Here is a 26,849-nt window from a genome sequence, read left to right as displayed (position 1 = left end):
TTTGTTCCTGCTGCCTCTTTCTTCCTATATGCGACTGAGCGATCTGCATACAAGAGGTGATGCTGCCGAGGACAACGCCCATCAGGAATGACCGGATAAACAATGGTCTGGGCAGGTTGTCTGCGGTGTCAACAAAAAGCAAGCGTACAGAGACTTACAGGTGGTACCGACAGCGAGACCCATCACGCCGCCTGCGATGGCTCCATCTTCCCATTGCACGCCGCCTCTTTTCCAGCTGACTTTTTCTCCTAGACTCTTTCCAGTAGGTTTAGCATACCCAAATAATCGTTCTCGCGTCCAACCGACAGATTCGTCCAACAGCACGTATGCGCCGGTCGCTCCACCGAGAGCTATGGCATAGCGCACGCCAGCAATGATGGAACCTTTGAGTACGCGATAATTGCGAGTCTTTGTGTAAAAGTACTATACATGGTCTGTCAGTCTGAAAGACAGCTCGATGCTTCAACGTGACTTGCCCATCCTTGAACTGTGGTAGGCTGTCGATGTGCATTTTCTGCAAGAAACCTTAATCTCGCTCTACTCCCTCCTCGAACAAGACCTATAGAAAAGCCAACCAAGCTAGCAGAGATTGGGAGAAGGATGAGGTTGGAGGGGACAACCAGAGAGATGGAGTCTTTGCCCAGAGTTGGCTGGGAGGTGGGAGGAGGTGATTCTGCAAGGTCTGATAGTGACATGCGATATTTTGGAGAAGAGAATGAATAACTGAAAAGGTAAAAGATGTTGTAAAAGAAAGAAGGAAAAAAAAGAAAGTTGAGATGTAAACCAACGGAAGAGACCTCCACTTTTCTTGTCCACCTGGTGAGATGGGTTATTTTGTCAAGTATACTGTTTTACCCTCTTACTTGGCGATATTTAATATGCATACAGGTGTGTTTTTTCAGCTAGAGTTGGCTCTCTTCCGTAGCTATCCAAAGTTGGGTAGACTTCACTACGGGTTTGCGTGACGGCAGCTTGTCAACCATTATCTCTTGGTTATATATATAGAATGCAGGTGGATCGATTTCGCTAAGCTTGAGAAGCTATGCCATCATAAGCCCAATCTTTTGATTGATGCAAGTGAGGAGACCTGCAGGCCAACATCATGGAAATTATCTGAGTAGAAGCGGCCGGTGCATCTGCCACTGCAAAGATAACAATCAAAAGTTATAGATAAAATAACAGCGCTCTCAAAGAGCAAACTGAATCTCAAATATGGACTGGAGAGGCCTTGAGCATTCTTGTCCAGATATTAATCACGATGTGTACCATTTTGACAAGAGCAGTAAGCGATGGTTTGTGCAGCCGTTTTTCAATCGAAAGATTGTTACTTTTCAACGTCGAGATGGCTCCGGATAGTTGGCAAAGGTGTAAAAGTCAAGTTGAGATTAACCTATTTCTAGTTGCCTTCGACGTTGATACTGGAAAATGCCGCTTGGAGGCCTGTTGCCTCAATGAGCTCGCATTTCTTGGCAACAGACTCTAGTTGCTGTTGCGACAGGACCATAACCTCCTTGTCTTTTTGATACTTTTATCCTGCGTAGTCTTTGTGGACAGACTCTTCATACCGAGATCTTGGAGCTGCCAAAGAAACGTCTGCAAAGAGTGGTTTAGTAAAAGACGCCATAAATGACCAATCAAGAGAGCAAAAGGAGCAATCCCAGTCCTGTTACTACTCTTGAACCAAAGAGAATATCCATCACCTTCAGGTGATCATGGCAATGCTTGATTCATCGTTCCAGGACCTTTCCGAGAAGAGATTAGAAACAAACGCAACAGTTATAACAGCATGATTCTGCTCACAGAAGTCTTGATGTTTTTATTGAATACTGATTTTTGCTCGGAGAAGATGGAAAACGGAAAGAAAAAGACAAACTTTTTTTTAAAAAATATATAAAATAGTAATTCCATCGCGTGCGTTTTGTTATTTTTCTTCTTTATTCTAATCCAAAAATCATGAGAATCAAATTTTCTCCTCAACGAGCAGCCATATTCAGCTCCTTCTTAGGGATGCTCGATATCAAGCTTGGTAGGTGTGCCATATACTCACAGCTGTATAGACTAACCCATCACAGGAGCTGAAATAATTCTTCTCTTTGGCGTAAGCTCGTCCAACACGCATTGGTACGATGTACTAACGCCAAAAGCCAGCTTATCAACAAAGTCGCTGGATTGTATGGGCTGATTACTGTGTTTGTGGGAGGATCGTTTGTGCAATTGCTGTTTTATGCCTACTCAATTGCTACAATGTTTGCCTTTTTATGGGCTTTAAAAGTTGTGAAATCAGTAGGCCGCCGTCTTCAGTCTCGGCGGAGCGCTGATCGACTCGGTATAGGAAACCGCTGCCCCTACTATCCTCGTATCGCATCTGTATGCCCTTGATCATATCATCCTTTCTCTATTCCATTACATCTTCTATCGTCATTATTGGTACACTGTTCCACATGATGGTCGCCGTACCATCAATTCACAAGCCCAACAAGACCTGATTGACCTCGCAGTGAGCCGTGGAGAAGTGCAAGGAAAGATCGATGGAGAGGGCGCGGAAGAGTTGCGAAAGACATTGGCCGGGAAGATATGGCAGGGCGAGAAGGGTTTTGCGGTTTGGGTACTGATTCTGGGTTGGGCACTCAAGGTCTACTTTATCCTTGTGCTGTATTCTTATGCGGCGCATCTTGGGTCTATGACATATCATACGCTTCCTCTGACTTCTCGAGGGAAAGCTACCAAGCTCGCTCACCCTGATCCTACCATTCACCCGGCTACGCCAGGATCCAGCAACAGCAACAATGGCAACACCTTGTCTCCGTTATCGCGCAAGGAAGAGTCTGAGGACAATCTGGAGATGAGGAAAACGGAGCAGCAGGTTGCAGTCGCCAACGGGAATCCTGTTGGTGACGGAACGGGAAAGAGGAAAAAGACGGATGAGGATGAGGATCTCTCTTGGGATTGAAATGTATAATATATCTTGGCGATTTTGTTGTGGTGGAGTGAAAAGTTGTATTGTTGCTTGAATGCTGATTAGACTGGATGTCGGAGAACAGAGTCGCTACTCAAAAATGAGTCAATGAAGTGACACAAAAGAGAATGTCGTGTCTACCAGTGCCAAACATGCCCTGCTATGCAACAACCCAACACTGATGACAAGCCATTGAAGCAGGTTGAAAGTATTGTACGAGTTGGTATTGTTCTTGCTCGCATGTCTTGTTGGGCACAACCTGTCTTTTTGAACACTCTTGAAAGAAAAGACTGAGCAACGTTCATCCTCGGCAACAATTGATAGTAAGATAACGTTGATTTTGCATACTTTAACATGATAGAGCTATTGAAAATAGATCAATAGCCTCTATCCATCTAGGCAAGCTGTTAGTGCTAGTAATTTTTCAAGTTTGGCAGGTATATCTTTAGATGGAATGACGTTTAGTTAAACGTGCAAATTATGGCTTATCCAAAGAAAAGAAGAAAAAGAAAAAAAAAGAAAAACTTGTATCCAACTCACAAAAGATATCTTGCATTTGCACGAAAGATAAGAAAATCCGCCACATACATACTTCATTTTTGATTCCGAAATCCCGCTATCACCGAAGAGAAACTATCCGAAATCGTTAAATAATCCCTCCATTTAGGTACCTTTTGTAGCATCTACCGTCACACTGTAAACGCTTTTTGGCATTTTTCGCAATTTTGCTTTTCTCTTCTTTTCTCTTCTTACCCAGCAAGTGCTTTTCTAGCCTACCCAAAAACAGGAACCCGTCAGACACAGCCCATCATGTCCGGCTTGCACCAGATCTCCAAGAAGAGAAAGTTTGGTATGTATACAGACCCATTTCGATATGAGGATAAGAGAAGCTAATGATATGTAAACAGTTGCCGACGGTGTCTTCCAGGCTGAATTGAACGACTTCTTCACTCGTGAACTTGCCGATGAATGTTATGCCGGTTGCGAAGTTCGAGTCACCCACGCACGAACCGAAATTATCATTAGAGCCACTCATACCCAGGAAGTTCTCGGTGACAAGGGTCGACGAATTAGGGAGCTCAAGGCTTTGATCGAGAAGAGGTTCAAGTTCCCCGAGAATGCTCTCGAGCTTTACGCCGAGAAGGTCCAATACAGAGGTCTTTCTGCCTCCGCTCAAGCTGAGTCTTTGAGATACAAGCTCCTCGGTGGACTTGCCATGCGACGGTTAGTCCTAGTGGTGCTTGTGAAATACTTTAGCTGAATCACTAAACAGAGCTTGTTATGGTGTCCTCCGATTTGTTATGGAGTCTGGTGCCAAGGGTTGCGAGGTCGTCGTCTCTGGCAAGCTCCGTGCCGCTCGTGCCAAGTCTATGAAGTTCACTGAAGGCTTCATGGTCCACTCTGGTCAACCTGCTCGTGACTTTGTTGACTATGCTGTCAGGCACGTTCTTCTTAGGCAAGGTGTCCTTGGTATCAAGGTCAAGATGTGAGTTGACAACGAAGGCAAGGGGATGGTATTGATATATTCCTAGTATGAAGCCTTCCGACCCCGCTGGCCGAATGGGCCCTGCCAAGAACCTTCCTGACGACGTCCAGATCATTGAGTACGTCAAATGTTTCTTAATATTCACTGACGGTATTTCAGGCCCAAGAGCGAGAGTGTCATTGAGATCAAATCTGAACACAAAAACCCCCCTGTCGAATCCATTCCTGCTCCCGCTGCCCCCGAAGCACAGGCTGCTGAAGCCGCATACTAATACTGGTTTTGCAGTTCGTGCACATGAAGGGCGAGAATGCATGATTTTCCGGTTCCCATTTGCATCATCTTGTGTGTATGTCTGATTAGCAAGAACAAAAAGAGGAATGAGCCTGTTGCTGAATCCTTGAGTTTGTCTAATTTGTGAGGAGAATATCGCGCAAAGAGCCAGAAAAGTTGCCTTTCTAGCTAAGCTCAACAATCATCAGGAATACCATCTCTGTGGTTCTGCCACTATTAAGAATTCATTTGAATTATAAAACTGATGCCGCATTCGACTGTGCAGTAATGAAGATTTGAGAACGCGATTATAGTACCGTGGATTATTGTATTATAATCATTAGGTCTCACCTTTTGTCTGAGCCTCCTTCGCTTCTCTGTCTCTTCTTTCCTTGTCTTCCTTTTCCTCCATCTCGACTACCTCAATATCCAGTGGATATGTCAGGATCGCAGCAATACCAGTGAGCAAATTGAGTTGTTGACCGGATTCATGCATAGATGAATAGATGAGTGCCTCTCCGCCACGTGAGCGTACCGATTCAACCATCTGGACATAGTGAGTCCTTTTTACAGGATCAGACGAACTAAACGGTATGAGTTTGCATGTGAGATTAGTTTGAATGGATGAAGACGCACCGAAAGAGGTCGTCTGATATAAGAAGAGTGCCCACAGCGCCCCGGTCAACAGCAAGTGCCACATGATCAGGACCATACCAAGCTCTCAATTCGTTGGTAGCCAACATTTTGTGAAATCTACAAGTGTTAGCGATGTTGTTTGGACTGGTCAAAAGTCGACAGCTCACTTATCCAATCCTTGACTTTCTTTTGCAAATTTTGCCCCAGAGAGCATTTTGCTAATCTCTGGCGCTTTCAATGCCTCCATGAGCCCATGTACATGACTCGTACTTGAATGGACTTTGATCCATTTTGATCTCGATGCCAAGAGAGGTTTGTTTGATTGTAATGTTGCTTGTTGGAAAATGTAGTCGTACAATGTTTCCTTGGTGAACCCGGGTGAGGCAATGACGATAGCTTTAAGTGTTTGGAAAGGAACAAGACGGAGTATAGCATTATACACGGTAGATAAGAAATTCTCGACAGCTTTGTCATGGCCTGATGTGCCTCCTTTTCGCTTTCGAGGGACAGGAGTGTCTATACGTTGACGGACGGTGGTCATGTGTTCCGAAAGAAGACAAATGGCCGCTGTGCCCTCTCCGCAGACAATGGCTCCCACTTCGGCCCCGCGACCTTCTTGAGTAGATTCATGAACACGCTCAAGGGCGACGGAATCCCAGCCGGTGGCCTTTGTTAACCTAAAGTCTCTATTGGCTGTTTCCTTATCAGGTTATCACCTCTTTTCTCAAGTAAATCGTCGCCATACCTTCCAAGTCAAGGGTGTGATATGCGCCCATCTTCACATAATTATTCTCCTCGGCAACTTTGCCTGATATCTGTAAACTTGACGTTGGCTCCTTCTTCTCAACTTGTCCCGTTCCTGTGGATGACGATGCAGCAGGCGAAAAAGATGTCTTTGTGACCACAAGAGTCAAGTTGGTTCGGACGCGATACGAGTCTGATGATCCTGTTGAAGACATGGTTTGGACTCGACGCATAGCCACTGCTCGAACAAGATCTCCCTATTTCCTATAATGTTAGCTAAGCGTACAAAAGAAACAGAACAGATTCTGGCAATACCAGAACGACCAAAAACCCACTTCTGAGATCAAATTGTAGACATGCCACATATCTTCATCATCTTCAGGCCGTAATGTCACATAACCCTATGGAACCCACGAAAGGTGTATCAGTATAACCAAAAGATAGAGCTAGATAGACGAACCGAGCCGTCTTTTTCAACATGCTTGTTGACGAGCTTCATTCCGAAAGATATTTGAGGGATTCTAATAATCTATAGTTTCAAAACATCAAGAATAAAAATAAAGTAGAATTGAAGTAAGAAAGGAAGATAAAAGATGTGGTAGCATAAATGGACGAGTAAAGTCACGTGACCTGGAACCAAATCCTCTATACTTATTTTCTTGAATTTCTATCAAGAGCTGTTTGTTTTTACTTCTTTACAATTTTTGTTGCGACAATTAAGAGAACAATGTCGACAGGAACAAACGCTTCTACACCATCTTCAACAACTTCTCGTGGCGGAAGAAGCTCATGGCTACCTTCAAACCCGTTTGAGATCCCAGAGACTAGGGAATTGATTGCCCAAAAGATTGCCTTGGGTACTTATCGGTTCATTGAGTATCGAAATGTGCTTACAGTTTACTCTAGGACAAATTACTCAGAGCGATGTGGACCTCATGGAAAAGGGATATAGATGGATGATTTACACTCCTCCTGTTTGTGCACCTCCTTGCTCTTACGATCTGCTACTAACTTGATACAAAAGGCTGCTGCCATATCATTTTCTTTCCTCATCTGGCAACTTATGAAGAAGCAATACCCTCGCCCGCGCTTGATTACTCGACTGGTTTGGGGTGGACTTGCCGCTGGAGCAGGTGGCTTCTTGGGTTTTGGTGCGGCAGGCGTGGCGGCGGCAATGGAAGTTGAAGAAAAAATGGAGGATGTTCCCAGGTAAGAAATCAAACTTGCGCAAAACAGCAGTAGCTCAAAATGACGTAGCAAATCAGTTGTCTTTGATGAGATCGCTGAGCACTCTCGTGCTTTACAAGGATTCAGGCATGCCCCTACCGAACCTACTTCTGACTCTACTACACACAAACTGTCGCCAGCACAATCCCAAAAACTGCGGAGGCAGGACGGCTTGCGCAGAGATTTCGAACTGCCGCCTCAAGAGGAGCATAAACTCGAAAAAGGAAGAATAAGGGAAGAAAGCCAAAGTACATGGGGATATGTAAAGAGTTGGATTCCTGGATGGAAAAACTGACACGCTTGGATGCATGTTGTAGTACATGGGCTATGCGGAGACATGACATGGATGTCTTGCCGTTCAGTGAGGTTTTTATCCTAAAGCAATCGCCATTAATTGCTTAAATCATGTACGGAAAATTGCAAAACTTTTACTCCGTCCACAAGAAAAACATTACCTTGTCAAAGATGAGCAAGAAGAACGGAAAAAAGAGCATTGAAAGGCATTGTGTGCTAGTATGGCAGTCAAGAAATTGGAAGGTCAGCTTTCTGTGTATTGCGCCTCTGGCATTTCCCAGATTTTGCCCTTGGCGTGTCTTCTATCTGATCGGGCAACAATGCTGATGCTCGCCAGTACAAAAAGATTTAAAAAAGAAAGAGTCGTCCGTATGAGCGTTTGTTTCTTGTTTGTCGCCATTGCTTGCTAGTCCACTGTTTTAATCTTGAACGAGATACTTCTAGTAATGATTTCTGTCAAGCTAGCCTGCCCTTTTCAAGAAGATGTCTCTTGTTCGCTCATTCAAAATACGCAAGCATACTCTAGATAACCGCATTGTGTTCTTTACAATGTAAGCATATCCACAACTCCTCACGTCGGCCAGCTGAACGTATCAACGGCATGACATTACAACATCGGTATTTCTCCACAGAAAATGTTGACTTGTAGGGTTGAATAGGAATTACAACGAAGAGCTGAGCTGTTGCAGTGTAAACAGTTGTTGGCCTAATATTTATCTTACTAGACTAATATGTTTAGTAGTCAAAACATATAATTATGATGCTGGGAATCATGATCAAATTTTCGAACTGCTCCATCAACTAGTACAAACAATGTGGCCTTATTACATCCATATATGGATTGATGAGTATTTATGTATAGATTCCTGAAAGAACGCTATGGTTTGTGAGGGAAATTTGTTCGCACACTTCCAGAAAAGTTGAAGTAGGTGAATCCCAAAGTTGAGCCTACAGAAGAAACAATAACAGTATCATTTAAGCTATATATTTTACGGTTGAAAGTCAGTCTTGAAGCGAGGTGGACCACAAAGTCATAGCTGGTCTCAATTGCCTTTAACGACCATTAAATGATAAAGGTTGCTCATTTGTTGGGCAAAATATCGTAAACGCAGATTAATGTTCATGACCATAGGAAAAAATCGTTTCTAGAAAGGAAAACTGTAAAAAGCAAGGGAATATCGTTCAATATAGATGTAAAGCCAAAATATCAACCCTCAACGTGCGTAGAAAACTCTATATTTGAAAAAGTCTAACAGTACACCTTTCTTACTCCTCGTCTGTATCAGGCTCTCGAGTGCCTGCATGCCGATGGCATCAGTTCATGCTTGACTAGAGTATCACAAGAGGAAGAGAAAACTCACCACCATAAGTAAGCCAATTCAATTTTCTTAGCCTCCTCCTCTCCTCCTGAGCTTTGAGTTCATTTCGAGTCATCTTCTTTTTCTTTTTCTTCTTTTCCATCAGCCTGGCCAATCCATCTACCACATCATCTACACCACTGTTGGCAGCACTGTCCGCAGGGGTAGCTGTACCAGGAGTTCCGGGCACAGTCCGGGGTGTGCCAGCCTTGGAGGCAGTACGGGAATTCGACATGGAAGGGTTGTCGAAAGCGTCTTCAACCAAGGCGACTTTGCCTTGGTGAGTAAGTTCGCCATGGTCAACGTGCCAAATTTCGGGACAGAGAGCCGAAACAAATTCAGTAGAATGTGAGATGATACAAACAGCACCTCCCCATTCTTTGATAGCGACAGCAAGACCACCAAGGGCTTCTCGATCCAGAAAGTTGGTAGGCTCATCGAGGAAAAGACATTGGGGTCTGTATTAAGGGTCAGCGTTTGGAACAAGATAATAGTATGCTAAATGAAATACCGGTTGAACATAGAGGCAGCAATAACAACCTTAACTTTTTGACCACCAGATAAGCCAGACATTTCATTGTACTGAGCAATGTCGCCATCCAGCCCGACGGCTTCAAGCACCTCCCTGACTGCATTTGCGCCGGTATCTCTCATACCAGCGCCTTCCCTAGAAGACTCAAGATCATCAAATTGAGTAACTAGTTTTTGGAAACCTTTTTCAATGAGAACATCTCGAGGAATCCAGGCGTTGTATTTATGATCATAGCCCTTGAACTTGACTTCATACTGGAAAGACTTTTTTAGCTTTTGTCGGCCAAGGATATACTCAATCTTTCTCAATTCGCCATTCCTGCCCTCAATTGGCTTTTCCATCATCTCCTTGTCTTCATCAGTCAAGATACGAGTGGCTTTTTCCATCATTTCTCGATCATGACCGTCCTGGTAACGCCACTGAATATACTGCACAGCAGTCTTGTCCAAGTGTTGATTGATATGATGAAAAGCATGCTGGGCGACATACCCGACACGAAGAGCAGGATGTTTGTGCACCGAGCCTTCTTGCGGGACGGTCTCACCAGTGAGGAGTTTGATCAGAGTGGATTTGCCCGCACCATTGGGACCTACAACACCGACCCGAGACGAAAGGGAAAGAGAACAAGAGACGTTCTTGAGTGAGGGCTTGGATGCGCCGGGGTAGGTGAAGGTACAATTATTTAGCTTGAGAATAGCTCGAGTGTTAGATCGCACACCGACAAGGTTACCAGGAGGAGGGAAGGTAAACTTTATTGATGTAGCCGCGAGAGTGTAATAGGACTTGGCGGAGGGCACTTTTTCAACAAATTTGGAGAGATTACCGGGATAGTAGACAAGTTTCTTTTGCTCATAGTGAATAATGTCGGTACAGACATTATCCAAGAAACCGGAATCGTGCGAGACTATCATACAGGTAATGTCGGGCAGATTACAAACGTACTGCTCAAGCCAAGCAACAGTTTGAACATCCAAATGATTAGTTGGTTCGTCCAACAAGAGAATGTCAGCGCCAATCAGCATAGCTCTAGCCAGTTCAAGCTTCATCTTCCAACCACCAGATAAGGAAGCGACGGGGTCTTTTTGTTTCTCTTCAGAGAAACCGACAGATAATAACATGTCTACGATCTCCTGCCGTTTCCTGTGAGCCAGCTTGGAGTCAGCAACGACAAACTCAATAATGGCCATAGAAGTATCTTCGCCTTGAAGAGCATGTTCAACCATGATTGTGCGAAGTTCATCCTGAGGAGGGAAACCCTCAACCTAAATTCAGCGGTATCAGCGTTGCATGTATACTCACTCAAATGGAGACCCACTTTGCCATCACGTATGGCCTTCATAAGAGTAGATTTACCTGCGCCGTTTGCCGCACAGATACCATACCTTCTTCCTCGTCTTAACTTGAGATTGGTGTGATTCAATAACAGCAGGCCGCCATAGGCAAGGGAGAATTGGATATCACACAATAGTTGGCCTTCGGACCCATCATCTTCTTCAGCGGGAGCATACCTAGCTTTATCAATGTCCATAAAGGCTTTTCGGATGCCGGCAGTGGCCTTGGCACCTTCTTGGGCGCCTCGCAAGAGCTTCATAAATGCCCCCAAGCCCTTTCCTTCCCAGATGGAAGCATCCCATCGACGCATGTCGACAAGATCGGCAACGACATTGCCCTGATACTCAAGAGCGTGAGCAATAATGGGGCTATTGGGAAGAGAAGCGGAGAGAGGCAGGGAAGGGTGGGCAGGGAAGTCAGGAATGGCGAGATGGGGAACCATAACGGTGAGGGTTTCAGTGACTGAAGAAGCTATATTTCGAGGAGGAAGAGGAGTAGCCACAGCAGATGCGCCTGCACCAATTAGAATATCGAGAGCGGTCTGAGCAAAAGCTCGGATTTCGGGGAACGCAGCCCCCTCAGCAATCTGTTGGACACCACCAAACAATGGACCAAGGTAACGAGCAGCCACTGTGGGATCGCGAACGAGTTTAACAAGGTTACCAATAACGACACAAGTCATTCGTTGAGTATCGGTCGATCTTTCCTTAAGAGCACGGGTCAAAAGAGGAACCATGACGGCAAGGGTTGGTCCATTGACTTCAGCAACAAAAGTAGTTGACGAAAGGCCTTTGATAGTAGAAGGAACAGCTGCGGGAGAAGCCATAGCCGAGACTAAAAGGTCAATATGCTTGATCACATCGGCATTGGGTAGAATACTACACAGAGTAGTAGCAGCTTTTTGAGCGGCAGTAGAGACCTGTTCTTTGTCAACATCTGGAAACTACAACGCCACAAACACTCACCTCACTCTTCGTATCATGCATAGCATGCTCAACGATAGGGATAACGGTACCCAACTCATTTGCAACATAGTCCTCTGCCCCGGGTTTGACCAAGCCCTCCATTGCTTTTAAGGTGGCAATCTTAGTCCTCCAACCCTTGGTTTCATCCAAGACACAAGCAAGAACCTCAAACACTTTTCTAGCGCCCTCAGGAGCAGTAGCCTTGATCAAACTAGTCATGGCGCTGTTGACAGCGCTCCGAACAGGCTGTCCCTTATCCATAGCCAAATTCAAAAGAGCTGGGATAAGCGGGAGGAAAACACCCTCCACGCCGGTACCGAATGATCGACATATTCTCTCTACAAGCACTGCAGCGCTTTCCTTTTCGTATCCAGACTTGGAAGAAGCCCAAACAAGGACTACATCGACAATTTTGGCATCTTGGATGGCATTGAGAGATCTAGGGGCCTTTTTAAGAGAAAGAGCGATGCTGTCGGCTATAGATTTGGCTTCGACGTTGGAGGGAGCACTTGCAAGCTTTGTGAACTCTTCTAGGTGGGAGGAAGCTGGAAGGGCACTCAAAGTGGGAATAGCTGCAGGCATGTTGGTTAATGACGATGCAAAAGAGATGGCAAGAGTGGAAAAGCTCTTATGATCTGGCCGCGTGTGGCAACTGTTTTTCTGTATAGTTGAGTGGTGAGTAGAGGAGAAAAATGGATGGCCGAGATGGAATGAGAAAGGGAAAAGAAAAATGTGGTTGAAAGAGAAAAAAAATAGTTGAGATGAAAGGAAATCAGTTATATACAAAAAAAATAAGAAAAGATTTTCATTATCAAAAACGTGCGTTTCACGTGGCTCTTATCAGGCGGTCATTGCCGCTTTAGGTTATTTTGACGTAGTTAAAAACGATGAAAGGTTTAATTACGCTATTAAAAATTACTTAAAGTTTTCAGCTGTCTACTAATTTTTTTTGATTAACTTTTTCAGTCTCTTATTTATTTATTTTCTGTTCAACCAAAACCTCAAGATGGGTAAAGGGAAGAACCACGACCGGAAGGCCAGTTCTGGCTTTGGAAAAGTTAAGAGCAAGTCAGGCAGTAATAGTAGCGAGTTTAACATGAAAAAAGTCAAGGGTTGGTACTCTATCTGCAAAGAGGCGTCTCTGCTCTAACACTACCTACCAGGCGAGAACTTTTACAGAGATGCAAAGGCTGCTGCAAAGGTCAAGATGCTTAACGGTGGAAAGGCTGTTCGAGACAGGGATGGCAAGATTGTCCAAGCCGCCGCATTCCAAAAGGGTGAAAAGGAAACAGAACCAGGAAGGGTCAAGCCTGACAGACGATGGTTTGGTTGGTTTCTTTACCTGTTTACAGCTGTCCAGAAAGCTTACAGCATGATAAGGCAATACCAGAGTCATCTCCCAGAATGCGTTGGACCATTTCAGAACAGCTTTGCAGCAGCTCAAGTCTGACCCGTATTCTGTCTTGCTTAAACGAAATAAACTTCCAATGGGCTTATTGCAGGATGAGACAAGCGACACAAGCAAGGTAAGTGCGAGGAACGCGTTGCAGTAGCTTTGCTAAGTAGTGTCAGCGTCCACACATTGTGGAAGTCGAACCATTTGGCAACACTTTCGGACCCAAAGCGCAAAGAAGACGACCAAGGCTTGATATTGGTTCTATCGAAGAACTCGGCGAAGCCGCTAATGCAGTCGTTTCATCAAGTAAGATGCCATATTTGCTTCATGTTTGACTAGGTTTGCTGACACCTCGTGAAGATACTGACAATACCGATCTCTCCGAAGTCTACCATCCTACAACTTCCACTGCTCGAGAACCTATTTATGCCAAAGGCACATCGAGACGTATCTGGGGCGAATTGTACAAAGTGTTGGACTCTTCAGATGTAGTTATTCACGTCCTTGATGCTCGAGATCCTCTGGGCACACAGTGTAAACCTGTTATCGAGTATTTGCGAAAAGAGAAGGCTCACAAACATCTCGTCTTCGTCCTCAACAAGGTTGATCTTGTCCCAAACTGGGTGACTGTGAGCATTTTTGTGTACATTGTGAGTTTGATTAGTGCTGACAAACTTCAAGGCTCGATGGGTCAAACACCTTTCCCTTACCGCACCTACTGTCGCTTTCCACGCTTCTATTAACAATTCTTTCGGAAAGGGTGCCCTTATTCAGCTTCTTCGACAATTCTCGGTATTACATTCTGGCAAGAAGCAAATCTCTGTTGGGCTCATCGGATATCCTAACACCGGCAAATCTTCCATCATCAACACCTTGAAAAAGAAAAAAGTCTGTACTGTCGCTCCCATCCCTGGGGAGACCAAAGTTTGGCAATACATCACGCTTATGCGACGCATCTACCTTATTGACTGTCCTGGCATTGTTCCCATCTCCGCCAAAGATTCTGACACCGATACAGTTCTTAAGGGTGTCGTACGTGTCGAAAACTTGGCTACACCTGCAGAACATATTCCCACTCTTCTTGAACGAGTACGGCCTGAATATCTCGAAAGAACATATGGCCTGGATCATGCTGAAAACGGATGGCACGGCGAAGAGGGAGCTGCGCGTGTTTTGACAGCTATTGCTAAAAAAAGTGGCAAACTTTTGAAAGGTGGAGAGCCAGATCAAGAAGCAGCTGCAAAAATGATGTTGAATGATTGGATTCGTGGTAAAATTCCAAACTTTGTTCCACCTCCAGACAAAAGCGAGGAAATTTCATCTATAGAGCCTATCACCGTTGTGGAAGGAGTGAATGATGCACCTTTGGAGGCAGTCACTGTGGAAGAGGGCAGGAGAATAGAGGAGTAAGAATCTCTGCAGCATGTAATACTTTACGCCTGTTTGTATTCTAGGATACCATGCACTATGTAGAGGGAGTTTTGCAACAGAAATGTGTCAGATTGATCAAGGTCATGTCTAGACTTAATCAAGTGACAAATCTATTTTAAACATGATTATTCGACCATTGGCTATTCTGGTGACTAGCAAACACATGTGCATCTTGAGCACGCGATTTCAGTTCGGAAGATTAACTTGCAGCTTCAACGTACCACCACCAATATTTTTACGTGCAAAGGTCATGTTCTTAGGGTCTTCAATCACGCCTAAAAGACAACAGATCCGACTCTGAAGAAAATGCGGAGATAGAAGTTACAGACGGAACTTGTGAACCATCTCGGTCAGCAGCTCTACCACGACTTCTACTCCGAGCTCCAAAACCCAATTTGGATTGAATAAAATCATCAAATCGAGCTTTGACTATTTTACATGCAAATGATCAGTCGCAATCGTAGTGCGCGCATGCACAGAGATCAAATGCTCACAGTTTGGATGCCACCTGGATAAAGCTGGACGATTGAGAATGATGTCTTCCATATTCCATTGAATCCTAGCTTTATCTAAAGTCTGTTTCGGTTTTTGTCAGCTCTGCAAAAGATCTTGGTATTACTGCTTCAAACGCACGGGAGAAGTCTCATTATCAGGACAAATCACGTAAAAGTCTCCTTCGCCAAAGACTTTTTCTACCATATAATCGACAGTTTGTTCAGCAGTCCAAGCTCCCGTAGGTTTTATTGCGCCGAGATTATTTGCGCCAGTGAGACCAGTAAAGACCCAACCGGGAACAAAGAGATGCGCAGTACAACAAGAGTCAGAATCTGATCGCAACTCATGTGCCACTGAGAATGTTGTTAGTATATATTGAGTGAGAAGATGAATATAGAATTCAAGACTCACGTTGCTCAGTATATGTCTTGACAGCTGCTTTAGACACATTGTAACCAGCGTTTCCCCTATAGTGCTGTCAAAATCACTAACCTTGCATAGCTCGTTCGGCAAGAGACGCTACCTACGGAGGACATGTAATGCCTTGTTTACTTCCCGTCACAATTATCGCGCTAGCGTTCTCCTGCTTGACCATAAAAGGCGCAAATGCTTGAGCAGTGTTGAGCACTCCAAAGAAATTGGTCTGAAGAACCTTGTTCCATTTATCTTGTACATCTTGAAGAGGTTCATGAATGCTGAATGCCGGAGTAGGAGCGGAAACTCCAGCGTTAGCCATAAGGATTTGTACCTATCCATTTATCACAACAGCGTCAAATCAATCCTCAAAATCTTCAAGGACAAGCCATCACTCACTTCACCAAAGATATCGAAAACCCAATCTCTCAGTTTGATGACATCTTCAATCTTTCCAACATCAACGACAATCCCAAACACCTCTCCAACACCTTCAACACCCTTGACAGCATCCACAGCATCGTTCAGAGAGGTCGAGTCGAGGTCTGTCAGGACAACAGACATGCCCTTTCTAGCATACAACAGAGCCGCTGCAAGACCAATACCAGAGCTACGTTGGATATGTTAGCATCCAATTCATCAAGTCATTGAATTCTTGTCGTTTTGTGATGGATGACGGTCCGGCAGCCCCGGGTAGACTCACGCTGCGCCAGTGATGACTGCTATGGCCTTGGGATGAATTATTTCTGAGTTGGACATATTGAATGTCTTTTATTTTGTTTTATTGCGGCACTTGCTGATTTATTATATTTAATTCACAAAGTTCTAATGACAAAATGTATTTATCGCCTTTTTATTTTTTTATTGACAAATCGCAAATGATAAGGAAAAATGACGCCATGTTCGGCATTTAATAGTTTATCTTAGGCACGCGGCATTTTATTATAACAGTAATTATTTTCTCCTATCAATAGGAAAGATGCCATGACCAAAAGGTGATGCTTGATGAGTGCATATTATCAATAACAAAAGTGAAACTTGGACAGCAGTTTCCATCTGATTCTTCCCTAATAATTACCACATAACTCTAGACAACTACAAATTAGCGTGTTCGAATAATGCCTGCATTAATTAGCTTTTGGATTTTTTGAGCTATCATCGGGTTCTTCATGTGATCGGTGAGAGCTCGAGGGTTCTGTTGAGCATCGGCAAGAATTTCTGTCGACAGGTTGAGCGAAATACATAATGAGCAAAGATAGCTACTTACGCCTCATGACAGGGTCGCCCATGATTTGGGCCACTTCTGGGTCTCGCATTGCCCTCTCGTATGTCTGTTCCTCCGTCTCACTACTCCTCTGCTGTTGCATTTCATTCATGATTTTCATCATATTTGTCTCCAATTCTCTGGTGTGCTTCTTCTCAACATCTTTTTCTGTGGCCTTTTGCAAAGTTTCCAACGCTGCAGCGTACTCCTTCATCCCTTCCTGCACTAACGCCTTACGGATGTAGGCTTTGATAAATGTAGGGTCAATTGAAATAGCTGTTTCAGCATCCTTGAGCGCTTCAGGGAGCGCAAGGAGCTTGGTGTAGCATGCGGCCCGGTTGTTGTAAGCCCTAGGATCTGTAGGTAGCCTCTTGATAGCTTCAGAGTAGTGCTTTTGGGCGCCAGCAAAATCACCTTTTTTGAACGCCTCATTCCCTTCTTCTCTGGCCTTGTCTGCCTTTTCGGGGTCAATGTAAGCTTGCTTGTCGGCTTCAATCTTGGCCTTTTCGGCTTCGCGGAGTTTCGTCAAAATGTCAGGGGTACGGTGCTCTGTGAGAGATTTGCCAAAAAATTTGATAGCCTGGGCAAGATCGCCAAGCTTGGAGTAACAAGTGCCAATACGGCCAAAAGCCTTAGCAATAACCTTGTAGTCAGCACGAAGGTCCCGTCCTTCTTCGACGGCTTTTTCACAAATTTCAATACATTTTTGATAGTCACCTTGTTCAAAATAGACCGCTGAAAATTGTTAGTAGTTTCCTAATGCTTGTACTTTAAGCCAACTTACCTGACAGGTTTGTTAGGAAAGTCACATCTTTTGGGTAGAGATCCCAAGCCTTGGAATAGAGTTGAACAGCTTCTTCAAAATTCCTAGCTTTGTAACAAGCATTACCCTTGGCCTTTAATTCTTCAGCTTCCTTTCGGATCTTATTTTCTTCAGTCTCCTCGACTTCCATGGGTTCAGGTTCAGGTTTTGTGTCAGTAGCAATCTTTGATTCTGAAGGAGTCTCTTTTCTGGGCTCTGAAGCGAAAGTAGAACTAGATGAAGGGTTGTGGCCTGGAGGATACTCGTTGGATCCTTCGGGCCGCTCCATAGCATCCTAAGAATTATCAGCGATTTATCGTAAAAACAATAAATTACTCACAATATCAATACCCATCAACACCCCCAAGGCAGACAAGCTCCTAGGGTCGCTCATCAACGAGGTCATGTTTTTTCCACCACTTGACTGCAAACCAAGCATATTATTCCTAAAAGTTGGGTCCTTCATGTACTCTCTAGTTTTGGGATGGTTCTCAAGCTTGCTGATCATATTGGGGTCAGAGAAAACTTTGCCTAGACCCATGTCACCTCCGGGAGCAAATGGCGAGTCAGAGTCATTCTCCATAGCTTTCTTAACTTCCGAGAGACCCTTGACACATGCAGCATTATTGGGTTCAACCTGAAGGCCGGATTCGTAAGCCATGACCGCATCTGGAAACTGGCGGAGACCGTGCAAAGCTGCGCCTTTACGAGCAAAGCCTTTGGAAAAAGAGGGGCTGATTTCAATGCACTGAAATTGTGTCAGTCTTTGCTACATGAAGAACAAGGAAATTATACCTTCTCGGCATCTGCTAAAGCGCCTTGATAGTCTTTCAGACCAGCCTTGCTGGCTGACCTGTTGGAATATAGAACATGGCTACTTGGATCAAGAGCGATAGCATCAGAGTAAAGCTTGGATGCGGTAGTATAATCTTTGGCGGCAAAAGCCTTGTTGGCTTCAGCCTTGATAGCAGCAGCCTGTCACGAATTAGCATTTCCAATAGTTGTAAAGATATACGCTTACATCGGACATGACTTTGGAGTTATAAGAGAAAAGATCAAAAGACAAAACAAAAGCTCGTTGGATTTTTAAATCCTATTTGGATGGTTTCTGGAGACTTCGATGAGATTAACCTCCACCTGGCTTCGATGATTATGTAATATATATGTATTTAGTTATATTTACACGTCAGATGAACGCGTCGCGTCCCACTTTGATATTTTCAGGCGCGTCATCAACATATTCTTTTTCTTCTTTTGTATATTATTTTGTAACTTTCAACATCTTCCGCATCTCTCAGAGACAACAATGGCTGACAAGCAGCTGCCTCAAGGAGGAGCGCCCGTCTTTGCTGATGATTTGATTACTGATAGGACTCGTGCTTTCGTTGAGTTCCTCGACGACGAGGTAGCTAATCTCTTTGAACGGCTGGCTATTCTCTAATACGGTGTAGACACAAGCAGCTTACAACTATCGAGAATCCATAAAGCGCATGCTGGATGATGAGCAAGTCAGACTTGTCGTTGATTTGAATCATTTGCGATCCTATGAGAAGACCTATGCCGATGGGCTGTTGTTGCAGCCAATGCAGTATATCCCTGCTATAGATGCGGCATTGCTACAACTTGTACAGAGCTTGCATAACCCTGTTAAACACAAAATTGAAGGAAAGCAATGTGAGCTGTCGCACAAACTGTTTGAGACTGGTAAAATGCTCACATTCGGCAGACTATGTGGGCTTGATTGGTTCTTTTGGACAGCAGCATTGCAATCCCCGAACATTACGCAGTCACCAGATAGGGAAGATGGTTTCTTTAGAAGGAATTGTAACTCGATGCTCGCTTGTACGACCCAAGATGCTTCGCTCTGTTCATTGGTGCCCTCAAACACAGAAATTTCATGGTCGAAATTACAATGATTCGACCATCATTGGGCCTTCTTCTACCCTTATTGGAACGACCACGGTGATTCCCAAAGACGACGGTGCTGGGCACCCTCTATTGATGGAATATGGACTATCTACATTCAGAGATTATCAAACTATTGGGATTCAAGAAATGCCAGAAAGAGCTCCGGCTGGTCAGCTACCTAGAAGTGTAGAAGTTGTGTTAGCAGACGATTTGGTGGATTGCTGCAAACCCGGTGACAGAATACAGCTTGTGGGTGTATATAAAAGTGCAGGTGGTGGCGCTGGATCTCGGGGATTTCAGTGAGTCTTTCCGAGTGCTCGCGATCGTTGTTAATTATAGGCAGCACCTCCATCGTTGCCAACAACGTCTTACTCCTCTCATCTAAACAAGGTGGTGGTATTGTTCAAGCCCCCCTTACCGATACCGACATTCGAAACATAAACACTCTTTCACGACGGAGAAACATATTTCAGCTTCTTTCTCAATCACTTGCTCCTTCTATTTTTGGGAGTGATTACATTAAGCAAGCCATCTTGTTGTTACTCCTAGGCGGTGAAGAGAAAAACTTGGCTAATGGTGGTCATATCCGAGGAGACATCAATATTCTAATGGTTGGCGATCCTTCTACAGCAAAATCTCAGATGCTTCGATTCGTGCTCAACACTGCTCCATTGGCTATCGCCACTACCGGTCGCGGCTCCTCAGGTGTTGGTCTTACAGCTGCAGTCACAACAGACAAAGACACTGGCGAGCGTCGTCTTGAAGCTGGTGCTATGGTTTTGGCAGATCGGGGTGTGGTATGTATTGACGAATTTGACAAGATGTCGGAAGTAGATAGAGTGGCAATCCATGAAGTCATGGAGCAACAAACAGTTACAATTGCCAAGGCCGGTATCCACACTAGTCTGAACGCTAGATGCAGTGTGGTAGCTGCTGCCAATCCTATCTATGGTCAAGTATGTATGGGGTTTCTAAACAAAGTTGCCAAAACTGACTCTGTCATAGTATGATGTACATAAAGATCCCCACAAAAATATTGCTCTTCCAGATTCTCTGCTCTCTCGTTTTGATTTGCTTTTTGTTGTCACTGATGACACTGACGAGCAACGAGATCGTATGATTTCCGAGCACGTCCTTCGGATGCATCGCTACATTCAACCTGGCGCTGAAGAAGGTACGCCTCCAACAGAAAACCTTGAACAGAATCTCGACGTCGGTGGAGATCAAGCTGAGTCACGTACGATTGAGGCACCAGTGTATGAGAAATTCAATCCGCTCCTTCATTCAGGTGTGACTACGACTACGGGCAGAGGAGCCAATAAGAAGAAAGAAGTGTTGAGTATTACATTTGTTAAGAAGTATATTCAATACGCCAAGAGCAGATGTCATCCTATCTTGACGAAAGGGGCATCAGATTGGATTGTGAATGTGTATAGCGGACTGCGCAATGATGGCATGGCCGCCAACCAGAAGAGAGTAAGGCATGAGGAACTCCAAGTTCGTTGTAGTAAATATCGCTGATGTGTTTAGTAGACCTCTCCTCTCACGGCACGTACTCTTGAAACTCTGATTCGTCTCTCTACCGCTCATGCCAAAGCACGACTTTCATCTCATGTTGATGAACGCGACGCAATGGCAGCGGAGGAAATCCTCCGATTTGCCCTATTTAAAGAGGTTATTCGTCTTGAACGTCGCAAGCGTAGAAAGATCAACCATGGCGGCGAAGCTGTTGAAATAGACAGTGATGAAGACGGAGAGTCTGACGAAGAACTGCAACAAAGAGTGGAGAGGTTGAGTGTCGGAGTTACTGAGTCTCAGAGGGAAAGGGCGAAGGAAAAGAACAAACAAGTTGACGGAGAACCTGCTCAAGGACCAACAGCAGATGATGGCGATTTCGAGATGCGCGAAGCTGAAGAAATTCTCGCCCTTCGCCCTTCACCTTTTCCTGATCCAGCCGCTGCCGAAAGCACTAGCCAAATTGAACTCACAGCTGAAAGACTCATTCTTTTCCGAGAGCGCATGTCTCACATCTTCGAAGCCGATCTCAATGAGGATGGAGCAATTGAACTCAAGGATCTTGTCCCCAAAGTTAATGAGAATCTTGTTGGCGAAACGTTTACATTGGGTGAAATCACTCAAGGTTTGGCGACGATGAATGAGAGAAATGAGTTGATGTTCGCCGAAGAAGATCAGACAATCTATAAAATTTAATTGGATTTCAATTTCTACTTTCACTCTGTGCTTGGGAAATTTGGGTATCTTGTTGTTTATCTTTTATTTGCCACAGATACATTTATCATTGTCATAGTATGTTGGCTTTGGCATCATGCTACCTGAGTATACAACAATCGAAATACATAATCTGATAATTATAGATGCTCACCATCCGACCCAATCCCTGACCATCCTCTCCCCACAGCCGCCTTCACCTCCAAGGTCCATATGCTCTCCAGGACAGTGTTCTAACTTTAGGCCTTTCTTTTTATCCAAAGCTTTTAATCCAATCCAATCATGCTGATACAATGGTTGATGATCAATTGAGATGATTTGAGTTTTGTTGTTGGGTGCAAAAGTAGCAAAGTGGGCTGACTGGGCAGGAGAAACGGTATCTATACATGTCAGAACGTTAGCTACACCCATGTCCGCTAATTGTGTATCTAAAAATTGACACATACGATCTGCATCAAACATAATGGCCACCAAATTGTCCAAATCCGCCAAACCTCTCCCTTCCCCTCTATTCCCTCTCATTTTTCCTTTGCTGGAATTTTTGCTGAAAGGCTCCTCTCCGTTGAGATCTCGAATGAATTCGTTTGCGCCATAAAACTCCTCTAGCCTATTTGTATCTCGAAAGTAAGCAGCTTGGATCAGATGACTTTGAGCCCAGAAGGTGTATATAGCTCCTCTGGCTGCGCGTGCTGCAAGAAGACAAGAAAGAGTTGGAGGCGTAGGACAGGGTATGAGAGCCGCGATACCATAGTGAGGAGTTCCAAACTGCAAAATGTCAGACAACAATCGTGCTCAATTGGTAGTGACATACAGTGATGAGATTGTGAATAGGCGGACCATCACAGTATTGATGGTAATGGCGCAGAAACAAACCGCCTTGCGAAAACCCCATTCCATCAAACTGCAAGCAGAGTCAACTTTGTAAAATAAACTTGCATCGGAAAGATAAAGACTCACTCCTTGAGATAGTTCTGATATCTCCTTTATCTGCTCACAGCCCTGATCTCCTTGGGATCCAGCGTTTCCCCACTACCGTACACATGCTTGAGCTATCGTCTCCTATGACATACAACCATTAGACACGTACGAATCCTGCTTTACGTTCATCATCTAAGCTTCCATCTCTTGGTATCTGAACAGAGTGGACATAGATGCCAGGATGAATGCTTCTTATGCGCTCGATGAAGTCCTGGATGCCTGGAGAGAGAGCCGTATCCCCAAGGCCATGCCTATATCGTTGCATACCCATCAGCCATTGCAATTACCTCCCTTTTGCGGTCTGACAACCAACCAAATGACAAGGGGTCTTGGACTGTTGTTCCCTGGTGCAAGAACAACCTGATTTATAGCAGTCGCTGAGAGAGCTTGAAGAGCGAACGCTGTGAGAGCAAGTATAGGAGACGTTGAGATCAACATATTACTTGAATGTAACAAGAGATTCGCCGTTATAAAGCTGGAAATGAGATTGTTGTTACTGTCAGAAGCGGTTATGATGGAGCCAACGTTTCAAAGTTAACATACATCCTAGATAGAATATGATGAATACATACCCGACAAAGCATATTTGCCCAAAACAAAATTGTTACAGGTATACAAAATGTTTAGAAATGAATAACTTGATATAAAATACAAGTTGCAAAAACAAAATAATGCCACACTTGCGGAGAAATAATCCCGCTACTCTAATCTACTCATAAATTGAACTATTAAAACATTTTCATTCTTTACAATTCATTACAATATTCAACATGTCAGCACCACTTGGAAACGCAGCAGCTGCTCAAACAACTTCTAAATTCCAAGCTTTCCTCAATCACCCTGCTGGCCCCAAGTATGTAACGCGCATTATTGATGATCCAAGGCTGATTGAAATGCACAACAGGACAATCTTTTTCTGGGCTCCTATTGCCAAATGGGGTTTAGTTCTTGCGGGAGTCAAGGATCTTTCTCGACCAGCTGACAAACTGAGCGTGTCACAAAACGTTGCTTTGGCAGCTACCGGTTTTATCTGGGTGAGCAGTCTACTGCCATGCCCATTCAGCATCTAGACTGACTTTTGTGTCAGGTCCGATACTCGTTTGTCATTACCCCAATAAACTATTCCCTTGCTGCTGTCAACTTTTTCGTTGGCGCCACCGGTCTGTCCCAGCTTTATCGAGTGTGGGATTACAGGAGGAATAACCCTGAAGCTACCAAGAGTACTTAGGCATGGGGGCGGCAAGATGCACCAGACAGTATAAAGTTTTGAGATGGGCTTGTTGGATTTTCTTTTAGGACACACGTTTTGTACGGTAATCATACCCACCAGCAATGCTACGAATTCACGCCAACTCCTCAAAAGGGACAAAGATCAAGTTCAGGCATCAAGTTGGAAGAAGGCGGCTTAGTCTAAAGACGATGACAAACGATTAGGGAAGATCAGAAAACCTCAAGTTGGAATTATTGTTGATCTGAGAAATGTACATAAAACACGGGTAATGTAATTACAATATCAATACGACAAGATATCTACTCGCCCCCTTGATTGCTCGCTTCTGATGCTTCGTCGCCTACAATGTGGCCCATCTCTGTCTGCCCATACTAACCAGTCTTGCGAACAAACCCTCGCGTCTGGCCACTCTCTTGAAATGCAGCGTGTCGCCGTCTTCTTTTTTAACTCCAGGTCCAGCAGCTAAGTCTCTTGCTTGCTGCTCGCCGGATTTAAATCGAACAGTGAGGCCGAGACCTTCAATATCAGCGCCTGAAGCCCACCCGAGAGCCATTCTAGGCATAGAGACATGACTCTGTTATTGATGTTCTCAGTACGAGTCAATTTGATCTCATAAAGACTTACCTTTTTAATTTCCACGATATCATCAATGGGCCTGACAAAGTATGCAGTTTTGCTCGAGGTAGGAACAAAACTAATGGTAGGTATAGAGACCCTGTCTTTTGGAGTGTTGAGGATGATGCGACCTGAAGTCCCGTCAAGTTTGGCAGGATATGCTTTGACATAATTAGTCTATTCTCAAAGAAAACAACAAAGAGCGTACAATCAATGCTCCCATTGTCTCTAATAAGTCCTCGGAAAAGCACTTGGTCAACCGTATCTCCAATCTTGACACTTCTATGAGCAAAATTGACTATCCAACTTAACCGACAATACTTACCTGTTTCCGCGCTCCATCAACACTGACATCGCCTCGAAATCCGGCCATGTGTTTGCCAGCGCTTTTGAAGACATTCGTGATGTGTGACTTGGTCTTGTGCTTAACTTTCGCCATTGTAGCTTCCGCTGTCTTTCCTTTTTCTTCAGCTTCAAGCACCTCGGCGTCATCTTCTGCAGTAACAGTGGCAGGCGTGGTGTCTTTTATTGCTTCTTTTGGAGTGCCTTTGAGAGGAGGAGGACTGATGACTTGTTCAGTCAGGGCTAACAAATGGGACAAGAAAACTTACGGGGGTCGAGGCAAGGGTTTGCCGAGGGCTTCTGTCACTCGGAGCAAATGAAGCGTCAATTGCGCATCGGTAGGTACACGTGATAAGATTGAGCTGCCGAGATTAGCGTATTGTTTGACTTTTACAAACAACGATTCAACTTACTTGCGAATGTCCAAAAATTCCTGCCAGTTGGGTACAAGTTCCTTGAATTTATGAGCACCCTCGATAAGTAGCGGCTGGCCCCACATTCCGACACCAAACATGAACGTAGCAGCCCGGCCAAATACCCAAGCTGGTACAAATGTCAAGAGAAAGGCGGGTGGAACAATGAAGGCAGTAGCAATCTTGAATCGAGCAAAGCTGTCTGGGTATGGACTAGGAGGAGATAGAGCACTGTGGAACCGAGTAAGTGTTTAAATGCATTGCTGGTATGTTTGACCCACTTAATCATTCTTTCCGCCATGTCAGCAAAGGCTCCGAGCCCATCTTCTGTTGCCTTGGTCATCTTGGAGACCATTTGATCTCTTTTTCTCTTGGCCTCCGTCTGTGCCAGTTGTTTTCTTTCTTTTTCACTCATAGGTTTGCTGGGGACGATTTTCTCGCCACCTACTATAACTTCGGCAGAATCTTCTCCCTGAGGTTTGTCTTCTTCATTAAAGTCAGAGGATGATAACGAGGACTCCTCGTTTTTCTCGCCAACATTTGCGTTGCCAGCAGCTTTACCCTCCTTACTGCCATCCCACAACAACCTAGTAGTATAAGCCTTCAAAATACTGACACCTTCAAAAGCTTGCTCCTCTGCTTGCTCTGCCTTGCTTCTGTGGACCGTTTTGCCATCCACATTACCCAACAAGCTTTCATCGCCCTTTTGGTTGGTTGGGTCAGTAGCACTTGGCGGTGTGAACGGAGCAGGTGCGACAGGAGGGAACAACCAACGACGGGTACTTGGAAAACATACAAGGGTGGCAAAAAAGAAACACATAGCGGCGACGGCGTATCCAAAGAACCAAGCGATAAAGTACGCGACACAATAGGAGCCTGTCCTTAACCTCTCCTCAGGTGCCCAAGACATCAAGCGTTGTAACTCGCGTGCGCCTCGAAGAGAGGACGGGCCGACGGCTGCAATACAGCGCTCCATGTTGGACCTAAGCACGTCCGCGTGAGAAGGAAGATTGGGAAGAGTTGTAGGGCGAAGGTCTGGTTCCCTCGGTGGCAGCCCTTTTGCTGGATGAAGGACATGAGTGATTTGCTGCAGACACTGTTATTAGTAACGTTCACTCAACGAGGTGAGCGGTAAAACACTTGCCACATCAAACCTGCGCAACATTGCCCACAGTCTATCATCTTCCAATCCATGGACGACTGTACCCAACGGGTTCTCACCCTTGAGATCTCGTTCTTCGGCTTTGGTCTTTTCTACTTCTCGCCTAACCACGGCGGGATGTTCATTCTTGACGGCTTCCTTTTGCTCTGCAGGATGCGTTGTAGGATTAGTTGGAAGAGCTGTTGGTGCAGATTCCCAAGACGGCTTGTTTGGGTCTATCGTAGCTGTGGGAGTTGACCTATCTTGGTCAAACTGTAGAGATGTTGTAGGTGACTCTGTAGAAGGAGCGCCTGGGACTGGTGTCTTGTGGGGTTCATTGAGTTTGCTAGCTGGTCTATCAGCCATTTTGTTGGATAGGAAAGAAAGAAT

The 26,849-nt window shown here is 44.7% G+C and overlaps 12 protein-coding genes across 12 annotated transcripts; 6 read left to right on the top strand and 6 right to left on the bottom strand.

Moving 5' to 3' along the window:
- Nucleotides 1-1,953: 1,953 nt before the first annotated feature.
- On the top strand, nucleotides 1,954-2,950 carry L203_103325 (uncharacterized protein; the record flags this gene model as incomplete). Its single annotated transcript, XM_066212727.1, has 4 exons — nucleotides 1,954-2,026; nucleotides 2,073-2,098; nucleotides 2,149-2,283; nucleotides 2,333-2,950. 4 exons carry the CDS (start codon nucleotides 1,954-1,956, stop codon nucleotides 2,948-2,950), a joined length of 852 nt encoding a protein of 283 aa, XP_066068824.1.
- An 816-nt stretch (nucleotides 2,951-3,766) lies between these two features.
- On the top strand, nucleotides 3,767-4,713 carry L203_103324 (40S ribosomal protein S3; the record flags this gene model as incomplete). Its single annotated transcript, XM_066212726.1, has 5 exons — nucleotides 3,767-3,806; nucleotides 3,865-4,180; nucleotides 4,230-4,442; nucleotides 4,489-4,560; nucleotides 4,602-4,713. The coding sequence occupies 5 exons, from the start codon at nucleotides 3,767-3,769 to the stop codon at nucleotides 4,711-4,713; spliced, it is 753 nt and encodes a 250-aa protein (XP_066068823.1).
- Nucleotides 4,714-5,052: 339 nt separating this feature from the next.
- L203_103323 (mRNA surveillance protein pelota) lies at nucleotides 5,053-6,591 on the bottom strand (the record flags this gene model as incomplete). The annotated part of the gene is made up of 6 exons (XM_066212725.1): nucleotides 5,053-5,296; nucleotides 5,349-5,465; nucleotides 5,516-6,041; nucleotides 6,094-6,349; nucleotides 6,428-6,493; nucleotides 6,553-6,591. The coding sequence occupies 6 exons, from the start codon at nucleotides 6,589-6,591 to the stop codon at nucleotides 5,053-5,055; spliced, it is 1,248 nt and encodes a 415-aa protein (XP_066068822.1).
- A 228-nt stretch (nucleotides 6,592-6,819) lies between these two features.
- On the top strand, nucleotides 6,820-7,614 carry L203_103322 (uncharacterized protein; the record flags this gene model as incomplete). The annotated part of the gene is made up of 4 exons (XM_066212724.1): nucleotides 6,820-6,949; nucleotides 6,999-7,066; nucleotides 7,117-7,301; nucleotides 7,350-7,614. The coding sequence occupies 4 exons, from the start codon at nucleotides 6,820-6,822 to the stop codon at nucleotides 7,612-7,614; spliced, it is 648 nt and encodes a 215-aa protein (XP_066068821.1).
- A 1,265-nt stretch (nucleotides 7,615-8,879) lies between these two features.
- Nucleotides 8,880-12,382, bottom strand: L203_103321 (uncharacterized protein; the record flags this gene model as incomplete). Its single annotated transcript, XM_066212723.1, has 5 exons — nucleotides 8,880-8,911; nucleotides 8,975-9,429; nucleotides 9,483-10,765; nucleotides 10,819-11,754; nucleotides 11,801-12,382. 5 exons carry the CDS (start codon nucleotides 12,380-12,382, stop codon nucleotides 8,880-8,882), a joined length of 3,288 nt encoding a protein of 1,095 aa, XP_066068820.1.
- Nucleotides 12,383-12,806: 424 nt separating this feature from the next.
- On the top strand, nucleotides 12,807-14,606 carry L203_103320 (nucleolar GTP-binding protein 2; the record flags this gene model as incomplete). Its single annotated transcript, XM_066212722.1, has 6 exons — nucleotides 12,807-12,912; nucleotides 12,964-13,128; nucleotides 13,181-13,326; nucleotides 13,373-13,502; nucleotides 13,557-13,825; nucleotides 13,878-14,606. The coding sequence occupies 6 exons, from the start codon at nucleotides 12,807-12,809 to the stop codon at nucleotides 14,604-14,606; spliced, it is 1,545 nt and encodes a 514-aa protein (XP_066068819.1).
- A 136-nt stretch (nucleotides 14,607-14,742) lies between these two features.
- L203_103319 (uncharacterized protein) lies at nucleotides 14,743-16,295 on the bottom strand (the record flags this gene model as incomplete). Its single annotated transcript, XM_066212721.1, has 9 exons — nucleotides 14,743-14,798; nucleotides 14,849-14,882; nucleotides 14,953-15,056; nucleotides 15,122-15,203; nucleotides 15,261-15,475; nucleotides 15,534-15,589; nucleotides 15,650-15,870; nucleotides 15,936-16,146; nucleotides 16,240-16,295. 9 exons carry the CDS (start codon nucleotides 16,293-16,295, stop codon nucleotides 14,743-14,745), a joined length of 1,035 nt encoding a protein of 344 aa, XP_066068818.1.
- Nucleotides 16,296-16,638: 343 nt separating this feature from the next.
- On the bottom strand, nucleotides 16,639-18,632 carry L203_103318 (uncharacterized protein; the record flags this gene model as incomplete). Its single annotated transcript, XM_066212720.1, has 6 exons — nucleotides 16,639-16,754; nucleotides 16,804-17,535; nucleotides 17,585-17,897; nucleotides 17,943-18,350; nucleotides 18,398-18,577; nucleotides 18,624-18,632. 6 exons carry the CDS (start codon nucleotides 18,630-18,632, stop codon nucleotides 16,639-16,641), a joined length of 1,758 nt encoding a protein of 585 aa, XP_066068817.1.
- Nucleotides 18,633-18,908: 276 nt separating this feature from the next.
- On the top strand, nucleotides 18,909-21,721 carry L203_103317 (uncharacterized protein; the record flags this gene model as incomplete). The annotated part of the gene is made up of 6 exons (XM_066212719.1): nucleotides 18,909-19,007; nucleotides 19,054-19,276; nucleotides 19,329-19,809; nucleotides 19,854-20,466; nucleotides 20,516-20,986; nucleotides 21,044-21,721. 6 exons carry the CDS (start codon nucleotides 18,909-18,911, stop codon nucleotides 21,719-21,721), a joined length of 2,565 nt encoding a protein of 854 aa, XP_066068816.1.
- A 168-nt stretch (nucleotides 21,722-21,889) lies between these two features.
- On the bottom strand, nucleotides 21,890-23,155 carry L203_103316 (uncharacterized protein; the record flags this gene model as incomplete). Its single annotated transcript, XM_066212718.1, has 6 exons — nucleotides 21,890-22,119; nucleotides 22,186-22,504; nucleotides 22,551-22,640; nucleotides 22,697-22,768; nucleotides 22,827-22,968; nucleotides 23,031-23,155. 6 exons carry the CDS (start codon nucleotides 23,153-23,155, stop codon nucleotides 21,890-21,892), a joined length of 978 nt encoding a protein of 325 aa, XP_066068815.1.
- Nucleotides 23,156-23,487: 332 nt separating this feature from the next.
- L203_103315 (uncharacterized protein) lies at nucleotides 23,488-23,945 on the top strand (the record flags this gene model as incomplete). Its single annotated transcript, XM_066212717.1, has 3 exons — nucleotides 23,488-23,570; nucleotides 23,622-23,751; nucleotides 23,805-23,945. The coding sequence occupies 3 exons, from the start codon at nucleotides 23,488-23,490 to the stop codon at nucleotides 23,943-23,945; spliced, it is 354 nt and encodes a 117-aa protein (XP_066068814.1).
- Nucleotides 23,946-24,247: 302 nt separating this feature from the next.
- L203_103314 (uncharacterized protein) lies at nucleotides 24,248-26,825 on the bottom strand (the record flags this gene model as incomplete). Its single annotated transcript, XM_066212716.1, has 9 exons — nucleotides 24,248-24,288; nucleotides 24,342-24,522; nucleotides 24,573-24,724; nucleotides 24,772-24,835; nucleotides 24,889-25,126; nucleotides 25,175-25,267; nucleotides 25,319-25,549; nucleotides 25,600-26,405; nucleotides 26,463-26,825. The coding sequence occupies 9 exons, from the start codon at nucleotides 26,823-26,825 to the stop codon at nucleotides 24,248-24,250; spliced, it is 2,169 nt and encodes a 722-aa protein (XP_066068813.1).
- Between the last annotated feature and the right edge of the window lie 24 nt (nucleotides 26,826-26,849).

Source organism: Cryptococcus depauperatus, chromosome 4, assembly GCF_001720195.1.
Source record: "Cryptococcus depauperatus CBS 7841 chromosome 4, complete sequence".
In the NCBI taxonomy this organism is placed as follows: domain Eukaryota; kingdom Fungi; phylum Basidiomycota; class Tremellomycetes; order Tremellales; family Cryptococcaceae; genus Cryptococcus; species Cryptococcus depauperatus.
The sequence above is the reverse complement of the archived record's forward strand: the minus strand, read 5'-3'. Positions and strand labels throughout refer to the sequence as shown.